This window comes from Phyllostomus discolor, chromosome 13, assembly GCF_004126475.2.
Source record: "Phyllostomus discolor isolate MPI-MPIP mPhyDis1 chromosome 13, mPhyDis1.pri.v3, whole genome shotgun sequence".
Lineage (NCBI taxonomy): Eukaryota > Metazoa > Chordata > Mammalia > Chiroptera > Phyllostomidae > Phyllostomus > Phyllostomus discolor.
In genome coordinates this window covers 58,529,475-58,549,018 of record NC_040915.2, presented here as the reverse complement: position 1 = coordinate 58,549,018, position 19,544 = coordinate 58,529,475, and the positions used below count along the sequence as shown (strand labels likewise).

At 50.8% G+C, this 19,544-nt stretch overlaps 2 gene segments (V, D, J or C); both read right to left on the bottom strand.

Moving 5' to 3' along the window:
- Positions 1-334: 334 nt before the first annotated feature.
- Positions 335-16,157, bottom strand: LOC114509430. The segment is given in 2 exon segments: positions 335-832; positions 16,052-16,157. Coding segments are annotated over 2 exon segments (495 nt in total).
- Positions 3,402-4,199, bottom strand: LOC114509893. The segment is given in 2 exon segments: positions 3,402-3,987; positions 4,106-4,199. Coding segments are annotated over 2 exon segments (390 nt in total).
- Positions 16,158-19,544: the final 3,387 nt, after the last annotated feature.

Below are 19,544 nucleotides of genomic sequence, written 5' to 3'. Positions count from 1 at the left end.
CTGGCATGAACAGGACTCAAAGGCAAGGCTTCTGAACAGCTGAGAACACGCTCATGCAACCCCAAGGTTCTCACCCTGGGGTGATTGGGCCCCCTCAGTGATTATTCGGATATCTAAAGGTGGTGTCAAAGGTCAAAACTTAACAAGAGGGTGTCACTGTCATCTATGAGCAGAGCCCAGAGGACACATTTGAGTTTCCCACATGCACAGAGCAGACCCCCCACAAGCACTGGGGAACCCCCATTTGACAAACACACAGGCTCACACACCCTGTTCTGAACTAACTCACCCTCAGGAATCCATTGTACAGAAAACAGGCAACCAACCTCCCTGACTCGGGGAAAGTTGGAAACAAAATAGAGGGACTCAGAAACCTCCAATCTCTACACAGGCTTTCCAGCAGGAGACAGAAGAGGGCACCCTGCTTGGTGGGGACAGGCTGAGTGCAGACCCAGAAGGGGAAGCTCTGGGGGTTTTGGTCTCACTTCCCCCTGAGTCTGCAGCACTGTGTGAGTATAGGCACCATCATCACTACTATAGTAAGACAGACAGTAGTAGTCGGCTTCGTCCTCAGGCTGCAGCCCCGAGATGGTCAGAGAGGCAGTGTTGGAGGAGCTGTCTATGGAGCCAGAGAACCGATCTGGAACCCCAGAGGGTCTTTGTTTATCTCTATAGATCACAGTGGTGGGGCCCCTGCCTGGGCCCTGTTGGTACCAGTGCACATAAACGTTGTCAATGTTGCCACTGCTGCGGGTGCAGGAGATGGTGGCCGTCTGTCCCAGAGACCCTGACACAGAGGCAGGCTGAGTCAGCACAAACTGGGCCCAAGACCCTGCAAGGAGGAGCAGCACAGAGATCAGTGAGGACAGGATAGACCCTCTTCCCAGGGAGGGAGGAGTGTCATAGACCCAGGGGACAAGGTGGTGCCCTCCCAGAATCCCCCTCAGGCCCCACCCGTGCAGTGAGCCAGGACAGTGAGGAGAAGTGCAGCCCAGTCCATGGTGGAGATGCCCCCAGACTCTGCTTCCTGAGCCCCACAGGCAGGCCTGAGTCTTCAGACTTTATGTCATCCTGAGGCTTAGAGTGGGAGGTCTTTATGCAAATCTTCCCTTTTATTGGGTATACAAGCCCCTCCTTTAAATAAGCATGACTCCCACTGTGAAACAGATCAAAGAACCAAAGGGAATCAGACATTATTAAGCATCATTAACTGGGGAGCATAAGCCTGCTTGCTTAGCCAGGAAACTACAGCTTCACTCTCCCCAGGGGATGGCAGCCTTGACCCTCCCAGGGGATGAACACCTCTACCAACACTTGCAGGGAACAGCCCAACCTCCATGTCAGGTTGTCCTGGAGACAGGAGAGTGTTTGTTAGCACATCCCTACTAGAAGCCCAAATGTGCAGGAGCAGGTGCTTCTATGAGGCTTGTGCAATAGGAGCCATGATTGATTACAAGGTTGGTCCAGTACAAACCTGAATAAGCTTAGATGTTGATTGGTTATTTTGAAGAAACATTGGACTTTTTGAAGCCCGAAGTAATACAATGCCAGGGAACAAAGAGTTTCTCTCTCTCTCTCTATCTCTCTCTCTCCCTCTCTCTCTCTCTCTCTCTCCCCCAGGATCAAGCACAAATCCTACTTGTTCACTGCTTCTCTCCCAAGCAACACTGTGAGTCTAGAAGCCCAGCAGGACCCACCACAGATAGTGTGGCCCCTAAAGACTAAGCTGTAATAAGAAACAGAAACTCTGGATACTTACTGGTCTTCGTTCTGGCCTTGTTGAAGACAGTTGAACGTTTTCCATGGCAGGACACATAGACATGTGACACAGGGGCAGGCTTCTGTTTGGACTCAAATAATTCTTCCCACTCCACCGTCTGCCACACAAGTGTCTCAGAAATGCCTTCCTCGTGATCCCATGAAGCAACACCGGAGCAGAAATGCCCACTTGGTCTTCTGGGGTCTCACGTGTTCTACTTGGGCCTTTCCCACCCCACTCAGCACTGGGGGGCTCTTTAGCTGTGGAAGCAAAGCAGTTCTGTGTACATTGGGGGAACTGTATTTTCATCAAAGATATTTTCATTGACCCCACAAAGAAAGAATTCAGAGAATGAAGTTTTTTTTTGACATCACATGTAACATCAGAAGCCAACTGCAGAGCAGGTGTTGGTCACAGGGAATGACAGGGCACTGATGAGCCAGGCAGGGACCGGGAGGGCAGGTTCATCCCTTGTACCCGTGGGGCAGGAGAGCTGTGAGGCATCGGCTTGTGTTCAGCTCTGTACTGATGATCACCAGCCTCTCCCAGGGGCTGGAACTCTAAGGTGGTCAAGAGGTTCTGGTGACAGCACTGAATTCCGAGAATGAGACTCAAACCCAGGAAGGTCCCTCACTGTTCTTCTGGGTCACAAATGTGGGTGGTGTACCTGGGAGGCCTTGGACACATTGCCATGGTCACCTGCAATGTGTCTGCTGCTTCCTGTGCAGGAGAAGGTCACCTGGGGTCTGGGCTCATCAGCAGCTTCATGGGGGAGGAAACCCAGGCACACACTGGGGACTTCCTGCTCCTGATGCCCCGCAGCCCAGCCCGCAGCCTGGATGGCTGGGGAGCCCAGGGAGGTGCGAGAGGACAAGGGGACAGTCAGTGCCTGTGGGCTCAGGAGAACCACTGACAGTCATGAGGTCACCAGTCATGGAGGGCGCCCAAGGGCCCCGAGTCCAGGGTCAGGCAGAAGGGCCAGGGACTGTGGAGGCATTGAAGAGGTAACAAAATGTTCATAGTTATGACATTAATTTGTGGGTTCACATGACTGTATGCATCATCACAGGTACTTGTAGACACAGTATTGAGAAAAGAGAAAATATATATGGGTCTCAGCCTCCTGACCTTGAAAGTTCCTAGGAGACAGGTGTTCCCTTTGTTCTAATGAGGTGTGAGGTGACTCTGGGTAGGCTCCTGGGTGCGGACAGCTCACACAAAAGACACAGGAATGATTCAAAGCTTAGAATTCACACACCTGTCCCCCATGTCCTTGAGAAGGCAGAAGGGCTCAGGTGGAGTCAGCAAACTAACTGAAACTAAATTAGGGACCCTGGGAAACTTCAAGTTACAGCCAAATAGTTGTTCGAGACTTGCAGGCACCCTGCTTGTGACCGGCAGCTGAAGTGCGGGCAATCGCAGGGACAGAGTCCTTCACTGTGGACCCGACACCGTCTCCAGGCAGGTCGTGTGAGAGCTGAGTTGTGTGGTGGGACATCCAGCTGCTGTCACAAAGAATTACTGGTTGTGAAGAAAAATGCCCCCCATATTTGGTGACCAGGTTTGACAGAAGTGAAGGATCCTAACTACAAAACAAGACAACAGGATGAAAGACTGAGACTATTACATAAAAATATCATTCTTGTTAAAATTTACTCTACACACTATGGAGATGGTCAGTCGGGCTTTGTCACCCCCTCAGCGAGAGGGACCTGGGGACACCCTGTGCTCTCACTCATGACTGTGTGCTGCTCCGCCCCCTTCCATGGACGTTTCTGACTGCAGAGGAGCCCACCTTGCAGAGGCCTCCACAGAAGCTCCCGTGAGGCTCAGAGCATAACCTCTGGGCCCAGGGGTTTCTGTCTCACTTCCTCGTCATCTGAGTCACTGTGAGTAACTGTAGCTGCCCCAACTGCCATGAAATACAGCACAGTAATAGTCGGCCTCGTCCTCAGGCTGCAGCCCAGAGATGAGCAGGAGCCCTGCATTGGCTGAGGCATCTTTGGATCCAGAGAAGCGGCTGGGGACCCCAGAGCCCTGGTGCTTGTGTGAGTCTGATTTAAATCTCAGGAGATACCGGGGAGCGCTCCCTGGATTCTGCTGGAACCAGTATATGTAGTAGTCGTCTACACTGAAGCCACTGCTGAGGGTGCAGGTGAGACTGGCTGTGGCTCCCAGAGAAGCAGAGAGGGAGGGCGGCTGAGTCAGCACACCCTGGGAGAGGGAACCTACAGAAACACAGACACTTGTCAGTGCTGGGCCAGAAGCAAGGGAATTCTCTCAGGAGATGGAAAGGAAGGGAATAAACTTGGGCACTGAGCCCTGGTCCCCGAGGCCTGTCCGTACCTGTGCAGTGAGAGAGGAGCACGAGGAGGAGAGGGGTCCAGGCCATGGTGCACACAGCCCCTGAGCCCACAGTGGAGCTGGCTGCCCAGGCCTCCTTTTCTCCCCACCCTCTGCCAGGGGAGGGGCTGTCCATGCAAATGTGAGTCCATCCAAGGGCTGCCAGTCCCTCCCTGAGCCCTGGTGCTGGAGCTCTGTTCACACCCCAGACTGAGGAGGATGGAGGTTGGCCTTGCCCTCTTGGAGAACTGTACAGGGAAGCACCTCTTAGACAACACAGAAGTCCCTTCTCAGGGGACATCATCAAAAACCACAGAGGACACAGCTGCTGATTCCCTTTCCCTGTGCACAGGGCCCAGCCCCCAGGCCCAGCCCCCAGGCCCAGGCTCCTGTCAGTGAGTGGTCCCTAATGAGCAGCTTGATGGGCTCCCCCAGGGCAGTCCCTCAGTGCCCCCTTCTGGTGGCAGTGGCTACACCTCCCCATTCAACCCAAGGCCTTGAGAGCCCAGCTGGTTTCTGCAGCTCAGCAGCTCACTGACTCTGTTCACACCTCCAGGGTCTGGTTCCCAGATACTGTGACTCTGACGCACTGTACTGGCTACTGTGGCATCTCATTGCCAGGGGTCCTCTCCTGTGTGAGATGCAAACATGTATGGGAGTCACCACTTAATTTATCTCACATTCAGTGAAGATGCTGCAAAAGTAAATTCAAAGATTCACATCCAATGTCACAGACCAGGGGAATATTCATCTGGATGGAAGGATTCATGTGGGTGTTTCACAGAATTTCCAGGAACACACTTGGATTCACGTGCGGAGGAGGCCGGCTCAGCAAGCCTTTCAAGTCCTGTGATGCATGTACGGCTTTCACAGATCTGATCTGATTCAATGCCTGGTAAAGAGAATGGCTCTTGAAGGGCTCCCATTTAACAGTGGGAAGTGTCACATGCTAATTCATTTTACAAATTAACTTTCACTCTTCATTTTCTCTTATTTGTTTTCTTCTTCGTGTACTGCCTACCTGTGTCATGTGTCTCTGGTTAAATATTTGCTTTGGGAGTCCTAAAATGTGTTCATATTATAAACAGTACTTTCGCAGCCTGTATTGTCTTACTCATTGCCTCACTTTAGTAGCAAGACAACAGTCGGGTGTGATGCAGTCGCACCTGTACTGAGTGTCTGGGCAGTTGGAGGCAGAGACCAGCACGTCCCTCTGTGCCCGGATCCACCTCTGCTGCACCTGTGCCACGGTCCCATGGTCCGCGCACGTCTAGACTCACAGGGACTCCGAGTCAATGACTCTGGCCAGGATCACTTGCCCACCTCGGGCCCTGCATCCTCGAGGCCCTCAAGGGGCCTTTCTCATTCACCTGAGAGAAGTCACCCCCTGCTTAAGACCTTCAGGGACTCCTCACTACTGTCTGCACAGAGCCCCAGCTCCTGGGCTCCCCTCAGGGGGCTTCCCGATGGGGCCCACCCACCACACAGCCCCTCCACGTGCTCTCAGACGACCGGCTTCCCCACTTCCCTGTTACTTTGGATCCCTGACTCCTGTCCCTTCATAGTGTTGACATGTCCTCTGCTGTCCTTAGGAAGGAGATACGATTGAACTTGAATCATGGTAACATTGATATTTCACCCATTCTGAGTAGCTCTCAGTAGTAGGCACGCACATGTCATCGCAGACAGAATTAGAGAACCAATCTCACAATGTAAAAGTCAGACAAACTACACAAAATAGTTCAAAGCACTGGCTACATCGATGATACGACCTCATCCACCCTCCATAGGACACCCCGTGTTCAATCCTGTCCTCCCTGCACCTCTCACTCTGCTCCCTCATTGACGTTGAAAACACACCCACACACCACGACCCTCATCACCACAAGTTGTAGTGTAAATGTCATTTACATCCCCAAACTCTAAACAGGACAGCAACGGGTCCCAACCACAGTCACATGAATGTACCTGTACAGAAATCAGCGCAATGGTCAGCTGACTGACTGCTGTGCTGAGTGAGACAGGGAAGGGGGAACAGGCTTCCTCTGTCTGTAGTAATGAGGTTCAGAGGTCACACGTGTGAGCAGAAGGAAGTGCAGACTGGCACACACGGCCTCAGACCATCATTTATCGGTTCCCTTCACCCACATCACAGGAAAGAATCCTGACTCATTCACACAGACATTTCAAACCCATGGATCTTCCTTTATGAGATTCTGCACTACAGTCCTCTGTGTGACTTTGAGTAAAGAAAATGAATATTATGTTTTATTGATCAGATGGTAGATTTTGAGTTGTGATTCAGTCTCTGGTGATGATGGCCTTACAGACTGTTATTTAAGTAGAATGTGAGCAGACACTCAAACAACCATTGTGCCCTGGGCAGGTATTTGCTCATGGGGGTCGTCTTGTCTTCTGTCCTCAGTGTCTGGTCCTCACCTACCCACTGCTCCTGTCTGTGCTCCAGGACCCACACACACCTGACCCCAAGGGCACGAGACCCTGTCATGCATTCATTCACCTTGTGTCTCTGGCTTGAAATGCACTCCCTAAGGGAGCAAATAAAAACATTTGAAATGTGTTATCTGCAATGTGCTAAATTTCAATATATTAACTACATACGTATTTTGGACAAAAATGGTACTTTACTCCTGGATTTCTGTTTGGTTGTTTGTTTGTTTCATTTAATCTTTATTAGATTAGTTTCCATTAACATTTATTCCCCTTACACCCTCCTCATCGCAGCAATCACCACACTGTTGCCCAAGCCCATGAGTCCTTTCCTTTGGCTAAATCGAGTCACACCCTGGCCTCACCCTCCCTCCACTAGCTGTCCTCCTCCTGTCCTTCACCCTGACTAAGAGGATGTTCCACTTGACTGTGTCCCAGGCTCTGACCTCACATGAGTCTGTGTAACACGTTTGTGTAACAGACAGGAACTCAGAAGCACAGAGAGACGGCACATTAGTCTCTGTCCAGCTGACTGGCATGAACAGCACTCAAAGGCAAAGGCTACTTAACAGCTGAGAACACGCTCATTTAACCCCGTGGGTCTCACCATAGGGTCACTGGGCCCCCCCAGGGGATATCTGGAAATCTGGAGGTGCTGTCGTGGGTCATAACTTATCAAGAGGCGGTCACTGTCATCTGTGAGCAGAGTCAAAGGACCCATCTGAGTGTCCCACATGCAGAGAGCAGACCCCCCACAAGCATTGACCCGCCCCCATTCGACAAACACACAGGCTCACACACCCTGCTCTGAACTAACTCACCCTCAGGAATCCATTGTGCAGAAAACAGACAACCAACCTCCCTGACTCGGGGAAAGTTGGAAAGAAAATAGAGGGGCTCAGAAACCTCCAATCTCTACACAAACTTTCCAGCAGGAGACAGAAGAGGGCACCCTCCTTGGTGGGGACAGGCTGAGTGCAGACCCAGAAGGGGAAGCTCTGGGGGTTTTGGTCTCACTTCCCCTGAGTCTGCAGCACTGTGTGATTACCACTAGTATCAGAAGACAGACAGTAGTAGTCGGCCTCGTCCTCTGGCTGCAGCCCCGAGATGGTCAGGACCCCTGCATTGGCTGAGGCGTCCTTGGATCCAGTGAAGCGGCTGGGGACCCCCGATCCTTGGTCCTTTAATGAATCACTGTAGTAGGATAGGAGATACCGGGGAGGGCTTCCTGGCTTCTGCTGGTACCAGGATATAACAGAGTAGCGAACACTGCTGTCACTGCTGAGGGTGCAGGTGAGTCTGGCTGTTGCTCCCAGAGATGCAGAGAGGGAGGGCGGCTGAGTCACCACAGGCTGGGAGAGGGAACCTGCAGACACACAGACACATGTGAGTACTGGGGTTCTGAACCTGAACGTTTGGGATTCTGAACCAGAGAGGTTGCCACAGACTGAGTGCGGGTCTGTGTCTCTGAGGCCTGTCCCCACCTGTGCAGTAAGAGAGGAGCAGGAGGAGGAGAGGAGTCCAGGCCATGGTGCACACAGCCCTCCTGGGACCCCTGAGCTACAAATGAGCTGCCCCAGGCATCTCTTATCTCCTTCAGTGACCTCAGGGAGGAGGAGCTCTTCCTGCAAATTTGCTTCCCATACTGGAGATCTTTGCTCCACCTAGAGGACCAGCTGAGCTCTGCAACTAGCTTCTTTAGACAAAGGGGGCTAAATGGATGTGTCTCCAAGTTTGCCCCCTGGGAGTGTCTAGGAAGGAAGCAGCTGCTGGGATCTTACACAGACCAGTGAGCAGGAGACTCTGCTCAGCCCAGAGAGGACACAGCTGCTGAGTCCCCACCAGCAAACAGGCACCAATACCCAAGCCCTGGGGCATTTGGGGAATTTCACAGCAGGGGCACCCACTGTGTGTCTACCATGGCAGAACTCCACAGCACCCCCTGCTGCCCACTGGAAAGACAACAGTTTCTTGGGGGAAATAATGATGTTGGCCTGAGAAGCTGGTCATGGCATTCCAGAAACATCTGCTGGCCATACCCTTTACTGTCCCATGGTAATTGATTTTAATAAACATTGTTTTCAACTGAGGAATTCCTAGGTTTTTATGTGGAAGAGGTGTGGAAAATATGACCACCTTACAGTGTGGCCAAGGCTGCCATCAGCTGGGTATGCAGAGGACTGTAGGGACAAAGACTGGAGCAGCTCATCCAACCGGCAGGAGGTGACCAGGGACCTGGCTTTGTATGGAGACTGGTGGTCCTGCTGGTGCTCAAAGAAAGGGAACGAAGAGATGCAGCAAAGTCAAATATAAAGTGTTGGGAACTGGCAAAACTTCTGTCAAGGTAAGAAAAATCCAAACCTGTAGATAATTGTCACAAGGGTTTATTTGAGCCAAACTGATGACAATTGCTGGGAAGCAAGATCTCAAATCCTTCCAAGAACAACAGTTTGCAGTTTCCTCTGTGACTTGAGATTAAAGAGGGAACACAGGAAGGTTACAGGAAGGCAGGAGAAAGCAAGGTGGGGATCAGGTTACTGGAGAGTTAAGAAAGATTCTGTGCTGTCTTGGGGGTGGGAGAAGGAGGGGCCTGAGAAGAGGCCTTTTAAAACCAGGTTACCCTAGAAGCACAGACACAAGGGACAATGGAGAGGACTTGCTTAAGGTAAAGGAGCTCCTTTTACTAAAGAATTTCTGTGCCTGGGGTGTGACCCCCTCCATGACCTGCTGGGTTAGGAATCTGTGATCAGATCACCCTGTGAGGTTGCTTTCCCCAGAACCCCTTGTTTTCATCCACACGTCTCCTATTTCTGGGCCTCACCTTTCCTGGAGGCTTCTGTTGTCCTGCTCCATCATATGTTTTTGCTGTCGCTTCTCCTGCCACAGAAGGTGTTGTCCTGACTCCCTTACCCCTCCTCAGGTCAGCACCTCCTGGGCAAAGGGCCCTCAAAGGTCAGCGTAATGGATACTCCTGATGGTACTTAGAAAAATGCATCCGTCATTTCAGGCTCTTTTCTCCTTCCTGTTCCTTCGCAGTTTCAGCTTGAAGAGCTCTAACATGTTACAATGTCTGCCTATTAGGGACATTTTCTATGAAAGCCCAAGGCTTGGTTTTCCTCTGCATTAGGTAGCCCCAAAATGAGGGGAAATCTGCTCTCCTAAAATGTAGTACGGAAAATTCACTCCATTGCCTAGCATTACTGAATGAGGACCTGCCATGTAGATTTTATAGATGTTTTTCCTCATCTTATTTTTATTAGCTGGCCCTCTTATGAAAGCAACATCTGTCTCCTGTTAGTTAGGAGGCAGAAGTGTACACTGCTACTGTTTATTATTCAGAGGGACCTAGGCAGTGGCTGTCCACGGAGGTCTTTACTTCTCACCAAGATGGGTGGGGTGAACAATACAGATAATAAGGAGGGTCAGGTTCCTCGTTTCAAGGATTTCCATTGAAACATCCTTAAGGTTTGGAAGAAGCCCATGTTCTTTGATTAATTCATTGTCAAAGATTTACTCAAGGAAGCTTGACCAGGCATAATGAATGTGCATAATTCCTGTGGGAAACTCATTAAAAACCCATAGAATACAAGAAAAACTCCTAGGCCTCAGGCCGCCCACTGAAATCCTGTGTGGGGAGGGAGTCGGGTGTGGTCTCATCACATTTCGCTCAGGGCGGCATCGCAATCGAACCCCAGATGGCCTCCACCCTCTCCGCGGCACCCTTCCCGCTCCTCGTGTGTTCCTCATCTGTCTCTCACGTCACACTCCTCCAACACTTGGAAGCTTAGAAGGACATGTATGATTCCACTGTGTTTGCGACGCAGGACATTGGAAATGGCCTAGAAGTGTGTTTGGGGCTCAAATCAGGCTCATTTGTTTCTTGACCCGTGAGGCAGAGTCAAGATATTGGTCAGGGCAACCGTCATGCACAGGCTGGGCTGGGGCTGGTGGATCAGCTTCCAGTATGGCTGAGTCACAAGGCGGGTGGCAGGAGGCCTCAGTTCCTAGACACAGGAACCCCTTCCTAGGGCTCCTTGGGAGTGTTGACAACGTGGCAACTGCCTTCCCCAGAGTGAGTGACCTGAGGACACAATGAAAGGCTGGTGGCCTAGCATGGGACATAGTCATTGACACACAGTCATTTCCTCAGTATCCTGTGGGCACACAAGTCATCACTATTCACTGTGTACAAGGGCAGGACCTCCAGGAGACAGTGAACTTTGAGGGCACCTTGGAGATTGGCGACCACATCTGGTCAGCCCACACCAGACACAGACCTGGGGTTGCAGAGGCTTCCGACAGAGTGGAGCAAACCCTGAGGCCACCAGGAGCGATGGAAATCCCACCTGGTCACCACAGAATAGTGGCCTGGGGACCGCAGTGATTGGGGTCCTGTTCAGTCTGCGTATCCAGGTCTCCTTTTTATCCCTTTTATCATCATCACTCCCGGGTTGTTGCAAATCAGGGCATACAAGCGTTCCACTCCAGAGTTGTATCCAAATGCGCCGTGGCTCACGGGACACAGCAAAGACTCTCCACAGGGCGTTCACCCATGCACCGCCTTTGTCCCTGGGCTCCTGGCAAGTGTCGTAGGCCTGTAGCCGCCTCTTGTGGTTGAGGAGACGGGCCGTGCACACATGGGAGACGTCGGTGCCTGGAGAGCTGGGTTAAGGGAGCCACGGAGGAGGCACCACCGACGGGCACAGAAGGGCGCTTTGCAGAGGGCAGGAATAGCAGCCACATCCACGATGGGATGCTGTTTTGGCAAATGAAAGTTCATTTGACACATGTCGTGTTCATTCCCACTCCAACAGCAAGGGTGACATGATTTTTAAACATCTACTTCCTCTAAGTTGAAAAATTGTAAAAACAAAGACTGGAAGTTCCACTACTACAATTTCCACCACCACCAGTGAAGTGCACACGAAACCCGGGCCACATTAAGTCATAATTGATGTACGATCTTACCTTCATCCTTTTCATATATTCAAACTCCAGGGGAAGAATGAACTCCATGGGAACAATGCCCTGTGGTTTCAAGACTCCTCTTCACTTCATCCAACACATTTGCGGCCCTTTTCCATGGTGATTGACTTGAATGTGTAACTGAATCTACAACCAAAGTGCACTGTATTGCTTCACATGCTATACCTGAACCGTAGGTTCCATCCAATGACTTGCAGGAAGTGCTGGTGACAGGCAGAGCACCCATGACGAGGGACTGAAGGAGTGCCAGCCTTGGTGTCCTACAGGCTTCCCTGGACCTGGAACACGTCCATCCAAAGACCCTCCTCGTCCACCCGGCCTCCCCTTGACTCTGGAAACTAATGGGAGTCAGAACCTGTCCTTTCCAAATGCCGCAGCCACAGTCTCCTTTCCTTTTGGCCCCTAAGTCCATTGTCATAATTGAATTTTACTCCTTAGTGTTACATTTCCCAGAATGCTACGGGCCAGGACATCCCTGGTGCTGCCAGCACTGGCTGGGAGAGGGAAGGTGCAAACACGGACAAAGGTGGGTGGTGAGGGAGAAAGCAGAGGGAAGCTCACAGGGATCTGAGTCACGGGTGATGACTCTGCTTGGAAACAACACCCCAATCTCCACAACTTGTCCCTACCTGTGCAGTGAGAGAGAGGAGCACGAGGAGGAGAGGGGTCCAGGCCATGGTGCACACAGCCCCTGAGCCCACAGTGGGGCTGGGCTGCCCAGGCCTCCTTTTCTTCCCCACCCTCTGCCAGCGGAGGGGCCGTCCATGCAAATGTGTGTCCACCCAAGGGCTGCCCAGCCCCTCCCTGAGCCCTGGTGCTGGAGCTCAGCTCACACCCCAGACACAGGGGAATGGAGCTTGGCTTCACTTCTTGAAATAACCCTGGAGGAAGTACCAGTGAGCCAATGAAAAGGATCCCAGGACTCTGCCAGGCCTGAGAGGACACTGCTGCTGAGTCCCCATCAGTGAGCTCAGGGCCCAGCCCCCAGGCCAAGGCTCCCATTAGTAAATGTGCCCTTCTGAGCTCCTTGGTAGGCACCCCACAGTGCCCTCTAAAGGTGACAGAGACACAGCTCTTCATGGACCAAAACCCTGACAACCCAGCTGGTTCATGCAGCTCAGCAGGTCACTGACTCTGTTCACACACCCAGGGTCTAGTTCCCAGATACTGTACCCTGACAGGCTGTACTGGTTACTGGTGCATCTCGCTCTCAGGGGTCCCCTTCTGTGTGAGGTGCAAACATGTATGTAAATGACAAATTAATTTGATTCACCTCCAGTGAAAATGTTGCAGAAGTAAATGCAAAGTGACCTGCATGTCCAATGTCACAGACCAGGGGACCATCCATCTGGTCTGAAGGGGTCCTAAGGGTTTCAGAGAAATTTCCCTGAACACATTCACAGGCATGTGCAGAGGAGGCCAACTCAGCAAAGTCAAGTGATACATGTAGGGTTTTCATAGGTCTGACCTGATCGAATGACAGGTAAAAACAATGACTTTCAAAAGGCTCACATTTAATGCTGGAAAGCGTATTACGCTAATTCATTTTAGGAATTAACTTTTATTGCTAGTTTACTTTTATTATTTATTCCTACTGCTCTGCATACTTGTGTAGTGTGTTTCTTGATAGGACTTTGTCTTAGGTGACGTATATTTGTGTATATTTTAAATAAAACTTCCTACCTTAATTTTCCTACTAATTGTCCCACTTTACTAACAAGTTAACAGTTGGATGTGATGCATTTGCAGACGAGCTGAGTGTCTGGGCAGTTGGAGGCAGAGACCATCACGTACCTGTGTGCCCGGGTCCACTGCTGCTGTACCTGTGCCCACGGTCCCATGGTTCCCACACGTCTAGACTCACGGGGATTCCTAGCCAATGACTCTGGCCAGGATCACTTGCCAACCTCGGACACTGTGTCATCCAGACCCTCAAGGGGTCTTTCTCATTCACCTCAGACAGGCCAGCCCCTGCTCAAAACCCTCACTGACTCCTCACTGCTGTTTGCAAAGAACCCCAACTCCTTAGCTGTCCTGGGGGCCCTCATGGTTGGCCCCATCCCCCCACAGCCACCACACAGCCCTTGGACCTCCAGCTTTCCCCAGTTTGCTGTTACTTCAAACCCTGGCTCCTTTGCTTTCATGGTATTCAAGGTGTCTCCTCCTCTGTCCTTTGGGAGGAAATAGGATTCACTTGAATCATGGTGACAGCACACATTTTGGCCATTTTCAGTGGCTCTCAGTCGTAGGGCACCAACACAATAACAGACAGAATTCAACAATGAATATGGAATTGTGGAAGTCACACAAACTACACAAAAGAGTTTACAGAGCCACCTAAACCCATTATACCAGCCCAACCACCAACATAGTTCTCCTCTTATTTAATCTTCTATCTCCTGTATCATTCATTGTGACCCCTCACTAACGATAAAAACACATGCACACACCAGGTCCCTTATCAGCAATATTGCAGCACTAACATCATTTATGTCCCAAACACTTCCCCAGGACAGCAACAAGTTCCAACCACCGTCACATAAATGTCCTGTGTTGTCATCTCCAAAATGGTCCGCTGACTGACTGCTGTGCTGAGTGAGAGAGGGATGGGGAACAGGCTTCCTGTGTCTGGAGTCATGAGGTTCAGGGATGACACGTGTGAGCAGAAGGAAGTCCAGACCAGCACACATGGCCTTGGACCATCATTTATTGGCTCCCTTCACCCACGTCACAGGGCAGAATCCTGTCTGGTTCACACAGACATTGGAAACCAAAGGTTCTTCCTTTATGAGTTTTCCTACCAATGTCATTTGTGGAACGTTGTGGTGAGAAATGAAGATTACTTTTCATTGATGACATGGCAGACTTTGAAATGTGTGTTAGTCTCAGGTGACAACTGATGACCTTGCAGACTGTTATTTAAGTAAAATGTGAGCAGACACTCAAACAATCATCGTGCCCTGGGCAGGTATTTGCTCCTGGGGGTTGTGTGGTCTTCTGTCCTCAGTGTCTGCTCCTCCCCCACCTGCTGCTCCTGTCTGTGCTCCAGGACCCACACACACCTGACCCCACAGGCACGAGACCCTGTCATGTGTTCATTCACCTTGTGTCTCAGGCTTGAAATGTACTCCCTAAGAAATTAAATGAAATATATATGAAATATTTTATGTGCAATGTGTGAAATTTCAATATATTAACTGCATACGTATTTTGGCCAAAAATGGTACTTCACTCATTGATTTATGTTTGGTTTTTTGTTTGTTTCATTTAATCTTTATTATATGAGTTTCCATTAACATTTACCCCCCTTACACTCTCCTCACCTCAGCAACCACCACACTGGTGTCCATGTCCATGACTCCTTTCCCTTTGCTCAATCCTTCCACCCCCTAAGCCCCACCTTCACACTACCTGTCCTCCTGCTCTCCTTCACACTGATTGACAAGACTTTCCACAAGACTAGGCCGAAGGCTCTGACCTCACTTGAGTCTGTGTAACATATTGTCTCACAGACAGGAACTCAGAAGCACAGAGACGGCACATTAGTCTCTGTCTACCTACCGGCATGAACAAGACTCAAACGCAAAGGCTGCCTAACAGCTGAGAACTCATCCTTCTATCCCAGTGGGTGTCACACAGGGGTCATTCGCCCACTCAGGGCATATCTGGAAATCTAAAGGTGGTGTCGTGGGTCATAACTCAACAAGAGGGTGTCACTGTCATCTATGAACAGAGCCCAGAGGACACATCTGAGTGTCCCACATGCACAGAGCAGACCCTCCACAAGCACTGACCCACCCCATTCCACAAACACACAGGCTCACACACCCTGCTCTGAACTAACTCACCCTCAGGAACTCATTGTACAGAAAACAGGCAACCAACGTCCCTGACATGGGAGGAAGGTGGAAAGAAAATGGAGGGACTCAGAAACCTGCAATCTCTACACAGACTTTCTAGCAGGAGACAGAAGACAGCACCATCCTTGGTGGGGACAGACTGAGTGCAGACCCAGAGGGGGAATCTCTGGGGGTTTTGGTCTCACTTCCCCCTGAGTCTGCAGCACTGTGTGAGTATAGGTACTAGGACTATCACCATAAGACTGACAGTAGTACTCAGCCTCATCCTCAGGCTGCAGCCCCGAGATGGTCAGGGAGGCAGCACTGGAGGATCTGTCTATGGAGCCAGAGAACCGATCCGGAACCCCAGAGGGTCTTTTGTTAACTTGATAGATCACAGTGGTGGGGCCCCTGCCTGGACGGTGTTGGTACCAGTGCATATCGTTGCTCCTAATGGTGCCGCTGCTACGGGTGCAGGAAATGGTGGCCGTCTGTCCCAGAGACCCAGACACAGAGCCAGGCTGAGTCAGCACAACCTCTGCCCAAGACCCTGCAAGGAGGGAGCAACACAGAGATCAGTGAGGAAGAAGCGACCCTGTTTCCAAGGATGGAGGTGAGGTCACCAACCCAGGGCACAAGGTGGTGCCCTTCCAGAATCCCCCTCAGGCCCCACCTGTGCAGTGAGCCAGGACAGTGAGGAGAAGTGCAGCCCAGTCCATGGTGGAGACACCCCCAGACTCTGCTTCCTGAGTCCCACGGCCAGGCCTGAGTCTTCAGACTTATGTGTCAGCCTGACCCTTACAGTGGGACGTCGTTATGCAAATCTTCCCTTTTATTGGCCCTTGAAGCCTCTCCTATAACCAAACCAGGACTCCTGCTGACACCAAGAGATCATAGAAGTGGGAGGGCTACAACCCAAATATGACACTGAAAGAGGCAACAGTCAGGAGCATGACTCACAGCTGAGGAATGTGGGCACGGTTGCCCTCTGGTGGAAACAGTAGACATGGCACCCTCGGGCTGGTGCTGGTGCTCAGGGTCCTGCCCTTCTCCTGGCCCAGATATTGTGCCCCTCCCAGTCCCAGCCTTTTCACACTGGTTCCATTCACTTAGAAGTGTGCATGTTAGGCTCCTTCATGTCCTTCTGAGGCCTGAACAGTCATTTATGGCTGTTGCCAATTCTATTGTTCCATTGCGTATGGACCAGAGTTTTTTTCGTTAATTCCTTCACATCTTGAAGGACATACCAGTTGCTCTGTGAGTTTTAACAAATGTGAATAAATGAGTTGTAAGTTCATGTGCATATGCTTCTTTGAACACAAGTCACCGATTTAAGTAAAGACTTAGGAGAGTTGTTTCTGTGTTGTATCACACAAGAGTGTGTTTAACTTTTTGAGAAGCTGCCAAAGTGTCTTCAAAGGTGCCCATGGCTGGGGCGTCCCCGCAGCACGAATGAGAGTCCCTGCCGCCCCACGGCCTGGGAGCCTCTGCTGTCCTCAGAGTGTGAGTGTTTTCTGTGCTGATGGGAACCTGGTGGTCGCTCATTGTTACACATGTAATTTCCCAGTAACACCTTATGTCCACCATCTTTTCACATTGATCTCCCAGTTGTACATGTTCCTTAGTCATAAGATTGTTCAGAACTGCTGAGTGAGGGGGGAGGGTGACATTCTCCACTACATAAGATTTTGAAGTCTCCACAAAGGTCTTCCATCAGGGGAAAACAAGACCTCTGTGGTGTCAGAGCTCAGAGAATGTGAGTGAAACCCAGGTGGTACCAGGAAACACACAGGTTGCTGTGCACGTGTTAGGTGGGTGTGAACAATGGAAGGAAGGAAGCAAAGGGAATCAGACATGATTTAGCATCATCAACCAGGGAGCATCACCTGCTTGCTTAACCAAGAAGGAGTCTCTCTCTCTCTTTCTCTCCCAGGAGCACACACTCAACCCCTTTGTTCCCTGCTTCTCTCCATAACGACAATGTGAGTCTAACAGCCAAGCAGGGCCCAGAGCAGGTGGTGTGACCCTGAAAGACTAAGCTTTAATAACAACCAGAAACTCTGGATACTGGTCTTTGTTCTGGCCTTACTGAAGACACTGTCGACCATTTTCCATGGCAGGACAGACAGACATGTGGCACAGGGGCAGACTTCTATGAGCAGCCTTCTCTCCTGCTCATGTGTCTGAGAAATGCTTTTTTCATGATTCCATGGAGCAGCACTGGAGCACAAACACCCACCTGGTCCTCTGGGGTCTCACATGCTGCACTTGGGCCTTTCCCAACCCCACTCAGCACTGTGTGACTCCTTTACTCTGGAACCAAAGCACATCTGTGTGCATTGGGAGAACCATATCTTCAAATGGTGACATTTTCATTCACACCAAAAAGAGAAAATTGAGAGAATAAATTTTTTTGTTTTAAAAGCACAAGTTGTTGAGAACCACCCTGCCTGGTTTCAAAAGCTCTAACCACCCCACCCCCAAATGGCTAAGGCTGAGTGAGTGCCCTTTGGACCATAAGCCACTAAGGAGACAAAGCTTACCTCCTTGTCAGGAGCACCGCTTCTGCTCCTTTTACTTCACCCTGCCTGGCCCCCAATGCTTGATCAGTTGGACAATGCTGAGTAAGATTCCTCAAGGGGGGAACGACCTAAGACAGGCACAATCACAAAGATATCCCAGGGAAGTACTTGGGGAGCTATAGCAAAAGGGGGTGATGGGCCCTCACCCCTTGACTTTGATATAGCCTGAGGCCTCATTCTGTCTTCTGAGAAGTGTCCTAATCACTTGGCTGCCTTCCTTCCTCTGCCTGACTTAAGCCTGAAACAATGCTTTAAGCCTGAAATAATGCCGGTGATGAGTGCAGCCCTGTGCTGGAAAGAGCGGGTTCCCTAGTGTGATCAGGCCTAAGAAAGAGTATATAAAATCCTGTGACACCTGCTTTGTTTAGAATGCTCTCAATTAAATGACAAGGGTCCAAGCCAGCAGTGAGTTTCTTCCTCAAAGTTTTATGGCTCTTTAGCTATCTGACCCTGATTCAAAATAGGCCCTCAGAGTTCTTTGTATGTTACCAGTTGTTTGATCCTTACTGCCTGACCATGATTAATAAGCTTTACCTGTATTCTTGTGCAAAACCAACCCAATAGAAGCCCATTCAGGAAAAGGCCCTCGGCCCTTCCCCCTTGAGAGATCAGACATCTTTCCTCCATGAGCAGATTCTGTCTTGGGATCCTGTCTGGTAGATTGATTCTCATCTGTGGCAGCTGGGGGGCCCTGCAGGTGGAGCACCCCCACAACAAGTGACAGCAGAAGCCAACTCCAGAGCAGGTGTCAGTCACAGGGAAGGATGGGGACTGATGAAGTGAGCAGGGGCTGGGAGGGTAGATCTGTCACTGTCCCCATGGACACACCATCCTTACGACCATCGTTGTGGCATTGGGGTTGTGTTCAGCTCTATAACAACCATCACCAGTGTCTTCTAAGTTGGGACCCCAGAGGTGGTCAAAGAGGTTCAAATGACAACAATGAATTCAGAAAATGAGAATCAAACCCCTGGATGTTCCATCACTGTTCTAATAGGTCATACCTGTGGGGGCTTCTACCTGGAAGCCTGTGGAAACATTCCCATGGTCACCCCACATGTGTCTGCTGCTTCCTGTGCAGGAGAAGCTCACCTGGGGTCTGGGCTCATCAGCAGCTTCATGGGGGAGGAATCCCAGGCACCAACTGGGGACTTCCTGATCCTGATGCCCCGCAGCCCAGCCCACAGCCTGGGTGGCTGGGGAGCCCAGGGAAGTGTGAGAGGACAGGGGCACAGTCGGTGCCTGTGGGCTCAGGAACCACTGACAGTCATGAGGTCACCAGTCATGGAGGGTGTCCAAGGGCACAGAGTCCAGGTAAAACTGAAGGGCCTGGGGCCGTGGGGTTGTTCCACAAGTAACAAAAGAGTCTGAATTATAACACTAATTTGGGTGACAATGACTGTCTGGGTCATCATTTGTAGTTGCAGACACAGGGTTGGGAGATAATAGAGAATTTATATTGGTCTCTGCCCCTGGTTCCTCGCACAGAACACCTCACCATGAAATATCCTGGGTCATAGGTGCTCCTTTCGTTCTAATGAGGTGACCGAGGGTGGGCTCCTGGGGGAGGGCTGCTCCCTCATA